We start from the raw sequence: 15,933 nt of genomic DNA, 5'->3' as shown, positions 1-15,933 counted from the left end.
GATCATAAATGAGCACATTTGCTGATTTTTCAGTACAGTATATTTCAGGACATTTTTTCCCCCAGAAGTGTAATGGAATAGCTGATAACCACAAATAATGCTCTGTTTGAACTTCAGGATGAGAGAAGGGTTTTCCCTGAAAGCCCAGAGATATACTTTTGGTGCACATCAAAGAGATACTAAAGATCATCCAGGGAAAGTTTGAGGAGCTAAAACAAAGCTATCAGGGTGTTCTCATTTAATTTCTATGTGGCCAGAGCTATCATTCACTTAAACACTATGTAAAATGTTCACAAATTATTAGATAGTTGTCTGGAAAACAGAATACAGTCTTTGATCTCGCTTTTGGGTTCTGAAAGGACAAGAGTTGCAGAAAATAAAGAATGAGGAGGATTTTTTTTAAGAATAAATCACAGAAGCACCCACATGCACACTCACAAACGCACATTCCAATAAATAGCTGCTGGAGAAAACAGCACACGGAGTGCTAAAACAGATCAGTCAAAATACATTTCCAGAGGTTACAGATATTACATATGTTCTACCATGAAAATTCAGCTGGTGCACATGGAAATACATTTAAAATCCCACGCATTTATTAATTTTGCAAATACTGTGCAGCATTAACAGAGAATCAGACATGAATTAGATAGCATTCCCTGGCCTCATAGTATTCGTAACTATTTTACCTTATGTTATTTTATTTTTTTCTTGAGACGGAGTTTCTTTTGCTCTTGTTGCCCCAGGCTGGAGTGCAGTGGAGCGATCTTGGCTCACTACAATCTCCGCCTCCTGGGTTCAAGCGATTCTCCTGCCTCACCTCCCAAGTAGCTGGGATTACAGGCGCCTGCCGTCACATCCAGCTAATTTTTTGTATTTTTAGTAGAGACGGGGTTTCACCACCATGTTGGCCAGGCTGGTCTCGAACTCCTGACCTCAGGTGATCCACCCGCCTCGGCCTCCCAAAGTGCTGGGATTACAGGCGTGAGCCACCGTGCTCGGCCTCGTACTTACTTCGAAAGTACATATATAATAAAACACAATATGACATCTGATATGGGAGCAACATGGGGACGGGAATTTAATATTCTTGAGGGAAGAGAGTTTATGGAGGATAGGAAATATGTGTGGTTTGTCTTGAAAAAAATAATTGAGGAAACCATCATTAGAGGAACAAATGTCATTTTAATCAAGAGGGAACACATGAGTAAAGATACGGAAGTGTGAAAATGCATGCCACGTGATGATGCAGGAAAATGAAGGTGCGCTCGCCGCTGAGCGTGTGTGGTCCAGCAGGGGCCGCTGCAGGAGATATGTCTGGAGAGGACCGGGGAGGGGGCCAACGCCCTGTATGATGGGCAGATGGTGGACGGTAAGGGAGACGCCATACATAAATGTGAGCAAGGAGATAATATGTTCACTGTTATGTGTTCTAAATGTATTTCTTGTAGCAGAGTAGAAGATGGAGAAGAAATGGGAAAGCTAAAATACACTTATTGTTGACAGAAACAGGCACTGAGCAGGGAAGTTGGGGACTAATAAACAGGTGCATTAGATTCAGAACTTCTCTGAGAGATGCAAGAAGGATAAACTCCATTTCAGGGCACTGTCTTGATTAGAATCAGCATTGCTGGACTGAGATCCTCACTCATGAAATGTGGTCATATATTTCATCTATTTGTTGTTTAATAATAATTATTTATATAGTGCTCACTGTGTGACAAGAAGTATTAATTTGTTTTTTCTCCCTTAACAAAAATTAATGCAACCATCTGCCTTTACAGATTAGGCAAGTGCAGAGGGACCTAGAGGAAGAAAAGGCTAGAATTCAACACAGGCAGCTAGGCTCTTCACCACACACTCTGCTTTCCTGCATACACAGATTATTTAAGAATGCCACCACCAGTTGTCCTGTAAATAATGACATGGCTATTGGCATCTTTCACTGGAGAGCATTATGGTTATCAATAATCTCCTAATGGGGTGTGGATAATTTTGAAAAGAACAACATCATCTTGAAGCAGCTATTCTTCGTGTATTGAAGCAATGACCACTAGAGAGAAAAAATGAGTAAGAGACTACTCTGGAACTTACAGGATGATCTTCCCCAAAGCCACACTACTAGAAGACTGTCTGATAGAGGAAGAAGTTTGATCTCCACTCCTTCCTGAAGTGCTTTAAGAGCTAAAAATGGGAGACCGAATCATGGGAGCAGCTGCAGGTTGGTGCTGCAAACCTAAAACAGCCCCACCTGCAAAGTCTTTACAGATCTGTGGACCCAAACTGTTTAGATATCGAAAATCACCTACATAATTATTAGTCTCAAATTTTAATATAAACTGAAGACATGAACTCATCTTCTTTCTTTTCATTAATGTAACATCATTTGTCTCCAAACTTTGTTGACTTTGCATACCATTGCACATAAATAAAGGAATGCATGTGATACTGTATGAATGTATTTTGTACTTTATAAAATATACACCAAACATAATTTTAAAGGGATGACTCATTTAAAAATGATATAAGTCAAATATTATTCTTCTCTGACTGATGGACCATTCTAGATGGAACTTTTTACAAAATCCACATTGAGACTATTTGCTTAAAGGAATTATTGAAAAGCAATACTTCCTAATTGCCTAAAAGGCAACATATTTAAATTATTAATTAGCTATGCTTTCTGCAAATCAAGAAAATGTTTATGAATTTGCATGGGTTTACTCTTTAAACAAATCTCACATTTAACTTCTCTCACATTTAAACTTATTAAGAATTTGTAGTTTTGTAAACATAGGACCTAGGTTGGATCTTTATAAAAGTAGAATGTCATCCATTTTCTACTTAAAAGTTAAGGCCTTTTTAATTTATGTTCTAGTCTTTCAAAACGTACAAAATGTATTTTCATAAAACTTTAAAATTTAAGGTCTCTTAATTTTGAAATATACTCACAATGTCAGATATAAGAAATGACAAACTACAAAAAGTAGGCAGAGATAATAAAATGGACTGCAAATTGTCTTGCAAGTATCCACAGTATTTCCATGTTTCAAGTGCCAAATACGATTTAATTTGTTTTGTCTTATACTGTACTGCATTGTAGCAGTAGTGTACTAAATGTTCTTTTATGCAAAGTGCTTCAAACTGCATCTTATCATTTACATTCCCATTCCTGGATTACTTTTGATCATGGCCTTTTCCTTAACTAAATTCTAGCCATTATTCAAATCCTGGCACCAGACTCCCTTCTCTTTGAAGCCTTCTGAAATCATTCTATTCAAAGATGAGTCCTCACTTTCCTGAACACATGGATTCCATTAAGTAAATATTTACCCCAAAATTGATCACTATTGTCTTCTGGCATCACATATAGTGACTTCAGCAATATTTAGCTATATCTCACATGAGTGATTTAATTTCCTCTTGTATATTGTTATCCCAGTAACAGGTTGTCACTCGTTTCAGTGCTAAGGATTACTAATTTACAAGAGCTAGTATAGTAATAACAGTATTACCAATTAAATAAATCTTAATAGAATTAGAGAAATATCCCAAATAAGTACATCAAAACAATTTTGTTTGCAAAAAGCTCTTGTAAATCTTTCCAGCCTCTGAAATCCAAAATAAACCATTTGTTAAATAGTATTTGGCCACTGTCCAATCTGTACCATATGAATGTCATGTGTCCCATAAGTATTTCATTCACACAAATATCCACTGGGTTTCAATGAATGCCTTACTACTCAAGACATAAGGTTGCACATTAATGGAAATAGAAGACTTGCTACATTTAAAATTAAGTATGCAATTAAAATCAGAAATGGGCCGGGCACAGTGGCTCACGCCTGTAATCCCAGCACTTTGGGAGGCCGAATCGGGTGGATCACGAGATCAGGAGATCGAGACCTTCCTGACTAACACGGTGAAACCCCGTCTCTAATACAAAAATACAAAATAAAAAAATTAGCCTGGCGTGGTGGCGGATGCCTGTAGTCCCAGCTACTCCGGAGGCTGAGGCGGGAGAATGGCGTGAACCCGGGAGGCAGAGCTTGCAGTGAGCTGAGATCACGCCACTGCACTCCAGCCTGGGCGACAGAGTGAGACTCCATCAAAAAAAAAAAAAAACAAAAAGAAAACCCAGAAATGATACAATTAAAATTTAAAATACAAAGCTTCTAGAACATTAATTCAATTTTTAAAAATATATGAACCAATAAGTGCTAAGTTAAAAAGATGAATAATTTACACACTCCGACCTTATAGTATTCAGTGTAGCACATGAGAGAGGTTTGTAAACAAAAAACTGCCTTATAATTTGATGAGTATTAGCATAGAGATATGTTTAAAATGTTATGCTTAAAGCATTAAAAGTAGAAACATAAGAATAGAAATATAAAAGCAATTTATCAGTTTTCTGAAAAACCTTATATTTACATTCTGAACTTTGTACCAACTGTGACAAGTATTTTTAAATATATATTTTTTCAATTGCTTTAGAAGAAAATAAGGAGTTACTTTCCACAAATTCATGCAAGAACTGTAAACACATGACATTTCACTAAAATAACAGTCTTCACAAGGTTAAGAACTGAAGTCTTTCCCTGGTTTGATTTTAACGTTACCAGAGGTAGTGCAGTTATGGTTGGTTTTTGTTGAATTGTTTATATACAATAAAAAAATGCTTTAAACCTTTTAAACAAATATAAAATATTTTTAAGCTGAATGTATCTGTATTTTGCCTGAAGAATGAAAACACAATGCTTTGAATGTTACATATTTAGTAAAAAAAAAAAAAAAAAAAAAAAAAAAAGATAGTTTTTCTTCCTAAGATGGAATGGTTATATTCCCTGGGGGCCCACATCCATGCACTATTGAACTGTAAACTTGAACGCTCTTTATCATCCTTGAAATACTAATGTGCCACTTTAACTCATGCTGAATTATGATGACAGCTCTACAGAGAATCTAAATTGCTGTGAATTAATACTTAAATAATATTGAATTACTTAAATACTATCAGAATCATAAAATCATAGAATTTTGGGGCTGAAAGGAACCTTAGATATCTTCTAATTTATTACCATTTATGTGAAAAGAATTCTTTCCAACAATTCCACTACCTGAAAAGTGCAGAGTTGGTGGAGAGGAGCAACTCAATTATATTCAATATGCTCCAGTCTTCCTAAAGAAAGAGTTAAAGTCCAAGGCTTTCCATGCACAGTTAGGTTTTCTATCTTTGCAGAAGGAGAACATAATCTGGAAGGAAAAAGAGCCCATCCTCCTCTCTCCATTTCTTGCCAAAAGCAGAAATTCCCTATATAAATTGGAGCCAAGTGTTTCCTGCTTATATTCTGTTTTCCCTGTTTGAAAAGCAGAAAGCTCTGTACTCACCTCCTCACAGGCAGTTCTGAAATCCATGTGCTGTGGCACCACAATGTATGCCGTCTGAAAAGACACAGAAATGGTAAGCCATTAGGCACAGCATGGCATGTAAGAGAGAACACTAATATAGTGGAGGAAATCGTGAAGCAGAACTTGTGGGAAAACTGTGTTTACAACCACCTGTGAGGAACAAGAGCTCCAGGGTATACTGAAGAGAGGAAAATGAAGAGATGAAAAAAGTCTTAATCCCCAGCTTTTAGGAAGTATAAATATCCTGCCATCATTCAGTGTGATTAAGAGTGTGCATTTCCAGGCACCTCTCCACCCCACCAGCAGGCATTCAGACTCCATGTATCATCAGATCAACCTCTTCTCGCTCATTCCCAACATGCATTGTGAAACCTGAGTTTGCAATTGAGAAAGAAACTTCAAAAAGAGCAATTAAAGGTTGCCTTTCATATGGTTATCTCATGAAAAAAAGGTTGACTAATCTTTCTCTTTTTAATTAAAAAGCTACATGCATGAATAATTCTCTCTGGAACTTAAAATTTTATTCACAATATGATGTAAGGAAGCAAGCTATTTGTCAGAGTGAATAATATTAAGAAAAATCAATGTATAAAATATCTAAAATAAATTCATCTATGGTCTCTATAATACCTAAATGATGAATGTAGATTTAAATACATATAAATGTTTTTGTAAAATTATTCTGGAGTGTTTTGTTTTCATTACTTGATACACCTAACCAAACTAAGATATGTCACGGAAAGTTGATACCCAGACACTATAAAACAAAGCAATGCAGAGCCAAAATATAATGGATAAGTAAATGAGACGTCAAAGTAAGATGAATGATTAATTCCAAAATAGAAGACTCTGTACTCCTCAAAATTACTCCGCATCTCAGCCTTTGGAAGAGTAAACTATTACATCCTTCTTTGGCATTTCTTTTTAATTATACAAGATTAATTAATGCTTTATCAGGTAAGTGTGGTAAAACAGAGTAGGAGGTATCACCATGCTGTCACTGAACTGATGGATTATTACTATTGACTTTGAAAGAAAGAGATTAGCCATCATCAGTAGTAACCAAATGCATCATATAATCTATTAAATATTTCCCCTAGATAAATCTTGTGGATTGTGAGCCTCATTAGTATTAATGAAATTTTTATTACTAACTTAATTATTTTTCAAAATTGCTCTTAAACATTTTATTTGAAGAACCTGTAAATATCTTCTTGTCTCTAACTGTGATATAAAGTTATTCTTTTACTACAAAAGAAGGAAAATTTTGATATGTATTGATTATATAAAAACAAGAGAAGTCTGGAATCAATTTTTTGCTACTAAAAACCAACCAGAGAAATAGACATGAGGATACTGAACTATCTAAATATAACCTCATGTTTGTTTTATATGCTGAATTTAATTTTAATGCATACATTTTAAAATTTTAATTATTTCATAATATGGCACATTTGAGCAGGTGCTGTATGTATACCTTCTACCATTTTTAGCACATCTTCCTTTTTTTAATTCTAATATTCTATTCTTTTTCATTAAAACATTAGGTGATAATATCAATTGTTTGTTCAGAAAAATAATTCATATATAAGCACAGAGAATTTCTACATACTGTTAGATAAAATGTATAGGCGATAACTTATTTGGATTGAGTTCCTTAGGTTCTACTAGACTATATCAAAATGAAGTTACTCTTGCTAAAGCTTCACATCACCAAACTGAAAGCAAGATAATTATTTGACTTTTCTAAAACATTGGGAGAGGGAATAATAGCCAAACAGCCAAATAGGCCAATTTTAGCTGGCATTAAATAAGTCCCCTCTGCTTTAACCCTAAAAGGAAAGTAACTTTGTAATGAATAATCGATGTTTTGGCTTTTATTCTTTCTTCAGTCCTTTCCGCATATAAATCCCACCTCCAGGGCTCAGCTCATCAGAACACCTTGTCTAAATGTTTAAAGGAGATGCTGCCATGATTCATAAATCACAATCAAAGCCAATCCAATCATTTTGCTACAATTGTTGTAATTTTTTCTTCTGACAGTTCTCCACTTCCATTTTTCTCTACTGTTAGCATCTTATATGATTATGTCACATTGATTACAGTTAATGAACCATTATTGATACATTAGTACTGTCTAAAGTTTAAACTACATCTGTGTTTTCCTAGTTTTTCCTACTGTCTGTTTTCAGTTCTAGGATTGCTTCAAAGGCACGTCATTACATGTAGTCCCCTTTTTAACTTGGGCTTCTCTTGGCTGTGACTGTTTCTCAGACTTTGCTTATTTTTAAAGACCTTAGCAGTGTTGAGGCATGCTGGTCAGGAATTTGTAAGATATTCTTCCACTGGGATTATTCTGATGTTCTTTTTAACTATTATACTGTGGTTATGGGGTTTTGGAGGGGGAAGAGCTCAAAAGTAAAATGCCATTTTACTCGACACATACACCCTCCCAAGAGTAAACCAGGAGGAAGTTGAGTCTCTGAATAGACCAATAACAGGCTCTGAAATTGAGGCAATAATTAATAGCCTACCAACCAAAAAAATCTAGGACCAGATGGATTCACAGCCAAATTCTACTGGAGGTACAAGGAGGAGCTCGTACCATTCCTTCTGAAATTATTCCAATCAATACAAAAAGAGGGAATCCTCCCTAACTCATTTTATGAGGCCAGCATCATCCTGATAACAAAGGCTGGCAGAGACACAATAAAAAAAGAGAATTTTAGACCAATATTCCTGATGAACATTGATGCAAAAATCCTCAATAAAATACTGGAAAACTGAATCCAGCAGCACATAGAAAAGCTTATCCACCATGATCAAGTGGGCTTCATCCCTGGGATGCAAGGCTGGTTCAACATACGCAAATCAATAAACGTAATCCAGTGTATAAACAGAACCAAAGACAAAAACCAAGTGATTGTGTCAATAAATGCAGAAAAGGCCTTTGACAAAATTCAACAGCCATTCATGCTATAGACTCTCAATACCTTAGGTATTGATGGGACGTATCTCAAAATAATAAGAGTTATTTATGACAAACCCACAGCCAATGTCATACTGAATGGGCAAAAACTGCAAGCATTCCCTTTGAAAACTGGCACAAAACAGGGATGCCCTCTCTCACCACTCCTATTCAACACAGTGTTGGAAGTTCTGGCCAGGGCAATCAGGCAGAAGAAAGAAATAAAGGGTGCTCAATTAGGAAAAGAGGAAGTCAAATTGTCCCTGTTTGCAGATGACATGATTGTATATTTAGAAAATCCCATCGTCTCAGCCCAAAATCTCCTTAAGCTGATAAGCAACTTCAGCAAAGTCTCAGGATACAAAATCAATGTACAAAAATCACAAGCATTCTTATACACCAATAACAGACAAACAGGGAGCCAAATCATGAGTGAATTCCCGTTCACAATTACTTCAAAGAGAATAAAATACCTAGGAATCCAACTTACAAGGGATGCGAAGGACCTCTTCAAGGAGAACTACAAACCACTGCTCAATGAAATAAAAGAAGATACAAAGAAATGGAAGAACATTCCATGCTCATGGATAGGAAGAATCAATATCATGAAAATGGCCATACTTCCCAAGGTAATTTACAAATTCAATGCCATCCCCATCAATCTACCAATGACTTTCTTCAGAGAATTGGAAAAAACTACTTTGAAGTTCATATGGAAGCAAAAAAGAGCCTGCATCACCAAGTCAATCCTAAGTCAAAAGAACAAAGCTGGAGGCATCACACTACCTGACTTCAAACTATACTACAAGGCTACAGTAACCAAAACAGCATGGTACTGGTACCAAAACAGAGATACAGGTCAATGGAACAGAACAGAGCCCTCAGAAATAATACCACACATCTACAACTATCTGATCTTTGACAAACCTGACAAAATCAAGAAATGGGGAAATGATTCCCTATTTAATAAATGGTGGTGGGAAAACTGGCTAGCCATATGTAGAAAGCTGAAAATGGATCCCTTCCTTATACCTTATAGAAAAATTAATTCAAGATGGATTAAAGACTTCAATGTTAGACCTAAAACTATAAAAACCCTAGAAGAAAACCTAGGCAATACCATTCAGGACATAGGCATGTGCAAGGACTTCATATCTAAAACACCAAAAGCAATGGCAACAAAAGCCAAAATTGACAAATGGGATCTAATTAAACTAATTACAGCAAATGGGATCTAATTAAACTAAGTACAGCAAAAGAAACTACCATCAGAGTGAACGGACAACCTACAGAATGGGAGAAAATTTTTGCAATCTACTCATCTGACAAAGGGCTAATATCCAGAACCTACAAAGAACTCAAACAAATTTACAAGAAAAAACAAACAACCCCATCAACAAGTGGGTGAAGGATATGAACAGACGCTTCTCAAAAGAAGATATTTATGCAGCCAAAAGACACATGAAACAATGCTCATCATCACTGGCCATCAGAGAAATGCAAATCAAAACCACAATGAGATATCATCTTGAACTGGTTAGAATGGCGATCATTAAAAAGTCAGGAAACAACAGGTGCTGGAGAGGATGTGAAGAAATAGGAACACTTTTACACTGTTGGTGGGACTGTAAACTAGTTCAACCATTGTGGAAGTCAGAGTGTCAATTCCTCAGGGATCTAGAACTAGAAATACCATTTGACCCAGCCATCCCATTACTGGGTATATACCCAAAGGATTATAAATCATGCTGCTATAAAGACACATGCACACGTATATTTATTGTGGCACTATTCACAATAGCAAAGACTTGGAACCAAGCCAATGTCCAACAATGATAGACTGGATTAAGAAAATGTGGCACATATACACCATGGAATACTATGCAGCCATAAAAAAGGATGAGTTCATGTCTTTTGTAGGGACATGGATGAAGCTGGAAACCATCATTCTCAGCAAACTATCGAAAGGACAAAAAACCAAACACCAGATGTTCTCACTCATAGGTGGGAATTGAACAATGAGAACACCTGGACACAGGAAGGGGAACATCACACACCGGGGTCTGTTGTGGGATGCGGGGAGAGGTGAGGGATAGCATTAGGAGATATACCTGATGTAAATGACGAGTTAATGGGTGCAGCACACCAACATGGCACATGTATACATATACAACAAACCCGCACGTTGTGCACATGTACCCTAAAACTTGAAGTATAATAAAAATATATATATATTAAAAAAAGATCATTATTTGCTATTACATACAACATTGCTCTGAATGTTCTTGTACGTGTCTCCTGGTAGACAAGTGCAAAGTTGTTCCAATATATATACACATATTCATACCTAGGAGTAGAATTGTATAATACACACACACACACACACACACACACACACGGGAGCAGAACAATTGAATGTTTAACTTTATGTTATTTTCTAATAAATGATGCTGATTACATTTAAAAAATGCCATTTTCATCCCATTCAATCAAGGATACATGTGAGCAATACAACATAGCACTCTGAATGCTTGCTAACCTTATCATCCTGCTGATGTTGTGTTTGTCAACTTTTTCTATTGTAAAGTTCTTTTCTCCTCTTCTCTCCACACAGTACTGGTTGGAGAGAGGTTACTATGAGTAGCTGACACCTAAGGAATTGGAGGTTATTCTTCCCATTCCTGAGGCTGACCTATCTACATAAATTTGAGATTATTTTGCACAGGAGACAGAGCTGTTCTTCACCATTTATTGATTGAGCCAATCATTTCTTTTAGGCCCTCTCTTCTGACAGAGCAAAGAAATATCTGTGTGTATACTAACCCATGTTAGCATGCATATATCTATAGACATGTCTATATATAACCACCTGCATCTATATCAAGCTGAACAACAGTTATTAGTGATGTTCCACCTCTAATACCAACCACATGTGCTATTCTAGTCTTCTTTCTTCGCTTATCAGTAAACTTTTACTGTACAAGATTGATGAATGCTTGTTTAGGCAAGTGTGGTAGAATAGGCTGAGAGGTGTCACCATGTTGTCACTGACAAATTATTACTGTTGGCTGTGAAAGGAAATAGATTGTTCATTTTTAGTAGAAACTGAACATGTCATACAATCGATTAAGTACTTCCACTGGATAAGTCTCTGACAGTGAGAAACGTACTTTCCAATAACCAACCATTCATGTCCTCAGTTGTGCAATCCCAGTATACATGTATAGCCATACGAAATGCTAACCCACAGGCCTGTGGGAAACAACTTTATCCACTAGAGCGTAGTTTATTTTACGTTCATTCATATAGACTGCACTTATTTTCAAAATTACTTATGTCTACTCCAGGTATGGGTGGGGAGAAATGACCATATGCTAGTTTCTCTACAGGCCTCACATGCTTCCCGTGCCCTCTAGCACTTCTGCAATTGCACGAGAACAGTTTCCCCAAGAAGCTGCTGCCCTGTTGGCCTGGCCTTAAAGTGACATACACAGAGCCAAACTTCTTATATGACCCACAGAATGCAAGATTCAGCCCAACTACCCTTACATCTCTGCCCAGGACAGAGCTGCCACAATCACATAGAAGACCCCTGAGTCAAATAAGTGCTTGATATTTGTGGTGGTGAGCTTTAGCTGCTACAGAGCCCAGTCATTTAATCAAACACTAACCTAGGTGGTGCTGTGAAGTTTCTTTGCAGATGATATATATAATCAACTCGCTTTAGATAATGGAGACTATTCTCAATAATGTGGGTGGGTCTCATCAAATAAGTTGAAAAGCCTCAGAAGCAAGCATGAGTTTCCTCTGAAGAAGAAATTCTGCCTCCAGACTGCATCATCAGCTTCTGCATGAGAGTTTCCAGCCTGCTGGGCTGATGTAGATTTCAGACTTGCTGACTCCCAGTCATGTTAGCCATATACACCGTGATTCCATTCCTCTGTAGAACCATGACTGATATAGATTTGGGTACCAACAGTGGTTTTAAAGGAACAGAATTCTAAGAATGAGTTTTTTGAATTGGTTTTGGGGTTTCAGGAATTGATTCTGTAATCTAATTAGATTTAAAGGCAGTAAAGACTCTATTTCCAGTATTAACAAGAATACTGGTAGCCCATGGCACAAAGAGGCAATAGAGATACACACAGTATCACCACTGAATACTACTACTCAAGTATTAATAAGGCAAGGTTCTCAGTGACCAAGTGTTTGATGACTTAGAACAGTTCTGTCAAATAATGAGTGCAATAAGATTGGCTGTTTGCTCTTAACCATGCTATAGAAAGTAGAGAGAAAAAGGGTGAGCCTAGGATTTCAAATTTCTAGCCTATGCCCTTCATATATGACCTGAAAATGCCTATGCCTGTCTTAGATTGTACCCTTATCTCCTATAGCCACGAGCCTGAGATTTCTGAACCCTAAACCCAGAGTCTCATCCTGCTAGTCACTGAATTACATTACAAATTAAACCCCAGCCTAGCAAAGTTTCTTCTGTTAAACTCAGACATTGATTGGGAAAAACAGGACCCTGAATATTGGAATGAAGACATATGTGAAGTCTGTGATGAAGCTGGGCTCGGTGAACCCCTAAGGTCTGCTGAGTCTTCTTTGGTGGTAGACTGATGGCCTTCACTGAGGTGGTTGTCCTAAAAACAATGCTGATTCTTCTGAAGATCCAACCCCACCGACCCTCTTTTCTTTTATAGGTATAAGTAGACTCAGGTGGCAACAGGTGAAAAAAGGTGAGATACAAAGTTTAACCCATTAAAGGTGTGTTCCACTCCAAAATCATTGCATATTTTTTCAATTTATACAGACAGACTTCTGGGGACTACATGTGGAATGGATATTCATGATGTTGGATAATGTTGGAAGGCACATAAATTTGGACTAGGACAAATTGATTGATATTGTCCCACTAAGCATAAATTCTGGATGTAACTTTGGGGTGTTGGAAAGGGTTCTGACAGTTTGTTTAGTTGATTGCATTTAAACATGGACCAAAACAATTACTTATAATAAATTACATTAAAATGCCAGGATCACCTTGGTACACTGCAGAGGAAGGTAACAGATGACTTAAGAGTACTGGAGTGTTAGAGTGGATTTATCATACAAGAGCCCGTCACTCATCCTGGGAGGGCCCAGAGAATGCACCTTTCGACTTGACGCTGAGGAATAAATTTGTGTGGTGGCTCTGTTAAAGAGCTCTTTGGGCATTCTTCTCTGTAGGGCAGAAATTACCATAGGAACTATTGCCACTGAACTGGAATGCTTACATGCAATGGCAGTAATTGGATCCTGGGATGGCAGGACCCAAGTGGCAAAGACAAAGAGGCCATGGTTATGAGAATGGAAATCAGGGCCAAGGCAGTAATCAGAGTAGCTTAACTCGGAGAGACCTATGGTGTTGGCAAGTTGATCATGTGTCCCTAGAAGCAAAATAGACAGGAAGCCTACTAAATTTGTATTTGATCAGTACAAGCAAATGAGTTCTAGGTTGAGTGAAAAGTCTAGTATGAATCACCAGAATAGAGTCATAGACTCTCACTCAGTTCCCAGAATTGAAATGGTTTGTAGAACCAGAGCCCCTTGCATGAAGGTTTGAATGTTTGTCCACTCCAAATCTCATGTCAAAATGGGATCCCTAGTGTGGAAGGTGGGCCCGGTGGAGAGTGTTTGTGTCATGGAGGCAGATCACTCATGAATGCCTTGGTATCCTCCCTGTAGTAATAAGTTCATGCCAGACCTGGCTGTTTAAAAGAGTCTGGAACCTCCCTTCTTTCTCTCTTGCTTCCTCTCTCACCACGTGACATGCTAGCTCCCCTTCCATCTGCTATGACTAAAAGCTTCCTGGAACCTCAGCAGATGTAGACTCTGGTTTCATGCTTCTTGCACAGCCTGCAGAACCATGAGTAAAAATAAGCCCCTTTCCTTTATAAATTAGCCTCCTTGAGGTATTCCTTTATAGCAATACAAATGAACTAATACAGAAAGGAAGTCGGGCCACATAAAGAAGGACGCTGATACCCTACCACAGGTTTATGTTGTTAATCTTGCTCCCAGCCTTCCCCAAAGAATTGCATAATCTTTTACCAGGGTAAATAAATGTGAATTAAATATGAATTAAAGAAGGGAAAAAACCATATCTTTCAGCAACTACCAGACACTGGTTCTGAAATGACACTAATTCCTGAAGACGCAAAACACCACTGTGGTCCACCAATCAGAAGAGGGGCTGTGGAAGTAATCAGCGGAGTTTTAGCTCAAGTCCATCTCAGGGTAAGGCCAGGGTAGTCTGTGAACACATCGTATGTTTTTCCCCTGGTTCTGACTGTGTAATTAGAATAGACATGCTCAGTAACTAGCAGAATCCCCACATTGGTTTTCTGACATGTGGAGTGAGAGCTGTTGCTATGGGAAAGGCCAAATGGATGCCATTAGATCTACCTTTAACTTACCTTTGCAAGTAAAATAGCAAACCAAAAACAATACCACTTTCCTCGAGAGATTGTAGACTTTATTACTATCATCGAGGACTCGAAAGGTTCAGGAGAAGTGATTCCCACTATATCCCAATTCAACTGACCTATTTGGCCTGTGCAGAAGACAGATGGATTTTGGAGACTGACAGTGGATTACCACAAGCTTAGCCAGGTGGGGACTCTAATTGAAGCTCTGTAGCAGATGTGGTTTTATTGCTTGAGCAAATGAACATATCCCCTGGTACCTGGTACGCAGCTATTGACCTGCCAAATCTCTTTTTCTCCATTGCTGTCCATAAGGCCCATCAGAAGCAGTTTGCTTTCAGCTGGCCAGGACAGCAATATACCCTCACTGTCCTACCTCAGAGATGTATCAATCTTCAGCCCTATGTCAATAGCTCACAAGGATTCTGAATCACTTCCCCTTTCCACAAGATTCCACACAGGCTCATTACAGTGATGGCATTAATTGGACCAAGTAAGGTCCATTAATTGGACCTAGTAAGTGAGAATTAGGAACTATTCTAGGCTTATTAACAAGACATTTGTGTGTCAGAAAGTGGGAAATAAATCTGACAAAAATTCAAGGACCTTCTACCTCAGCAAAGTTTCTTGGGGTCCAGTGGTGTGATGTCAGTTGAGATACGCTTCTAAGGCAAAGAATAGGTTGTTGCAGTTGGCCTTGCCTATGACCAGAAAAGAGGGACAATGCCTAGGGGGCCTATTTGAGTTTTGGAGGCCACATATTCCTCATTTGGGTGGGGTACTATGGCCTCTTTAGAGAAGTGACTCGAAAAGCTGCTGATTTCAAGCGGGGTCCAGAACAGGAGAAGATTCTGTGTCAGGTCCAAGCTGCTGTGCAAGCCGTTCTACCACTCGGAACATATGACGCAGAACATCTGTCATGTGAAGTGGCAGTGGCAGACAGGGATTCTGTTTAGAGCCTTTGGCATGTCCCTGTAGGTGAATCACAGGACAAGTCCTCAGAATGTGGCTGCTAATCCCTGTTTTCTTCTCTGGATAACAACTCCCTTTTAAGAGAAGGCTCTTGTTCTGCTATTGACCATT

At 38.0% G+C, this 15,933-nt stretch overlaps 1 protein-coding gene across 1 annotated transcript in view; it reads right to left on the bottom strand.

Annotated features, from left to right (window-relative positions):
- SNTG1 (syntrophin gamma 1) overlaps nt 1-15,933 on the bottom strand; it is an 875,063-nt gene that overhangs the window by 389,212 nt on the left and 469,918 nt on the right. The window contains exon 3 of the mRNA XM_063726650.1: nt 5,392-5,445. Within this exon, the coding sequence (XP_063582720.1) occupies nt 5,392-5,418 (27 nt within the window). The 5' untranslated portion in view covers nt 5,419-5,445. The remainder of the gene's footprint in view (nt 1-5,391; nt 5,446-15,933) is intronic.

The sequence above is a fragment of the Pongo abelii genome, chromosome 7 (genome assembly GCF_028885655.2).
Source record: "Pongo abelii isolate AG06213 chromosome 7, NHGRI_mPonAbe1-v2.0_pri, whole genome shotgun sequence".
Taxonomy (NCBI): domain Eukaryota; kingdom Metazoa; phylum Chordata; class Mammalia; order Primates; family Hominidae; genus Pongo; species Pongo abelii.
Note: the sequence above shows the minus strand (reverse complement) of the source record. Positions and strands in the feature narration are given on the sequence as shown.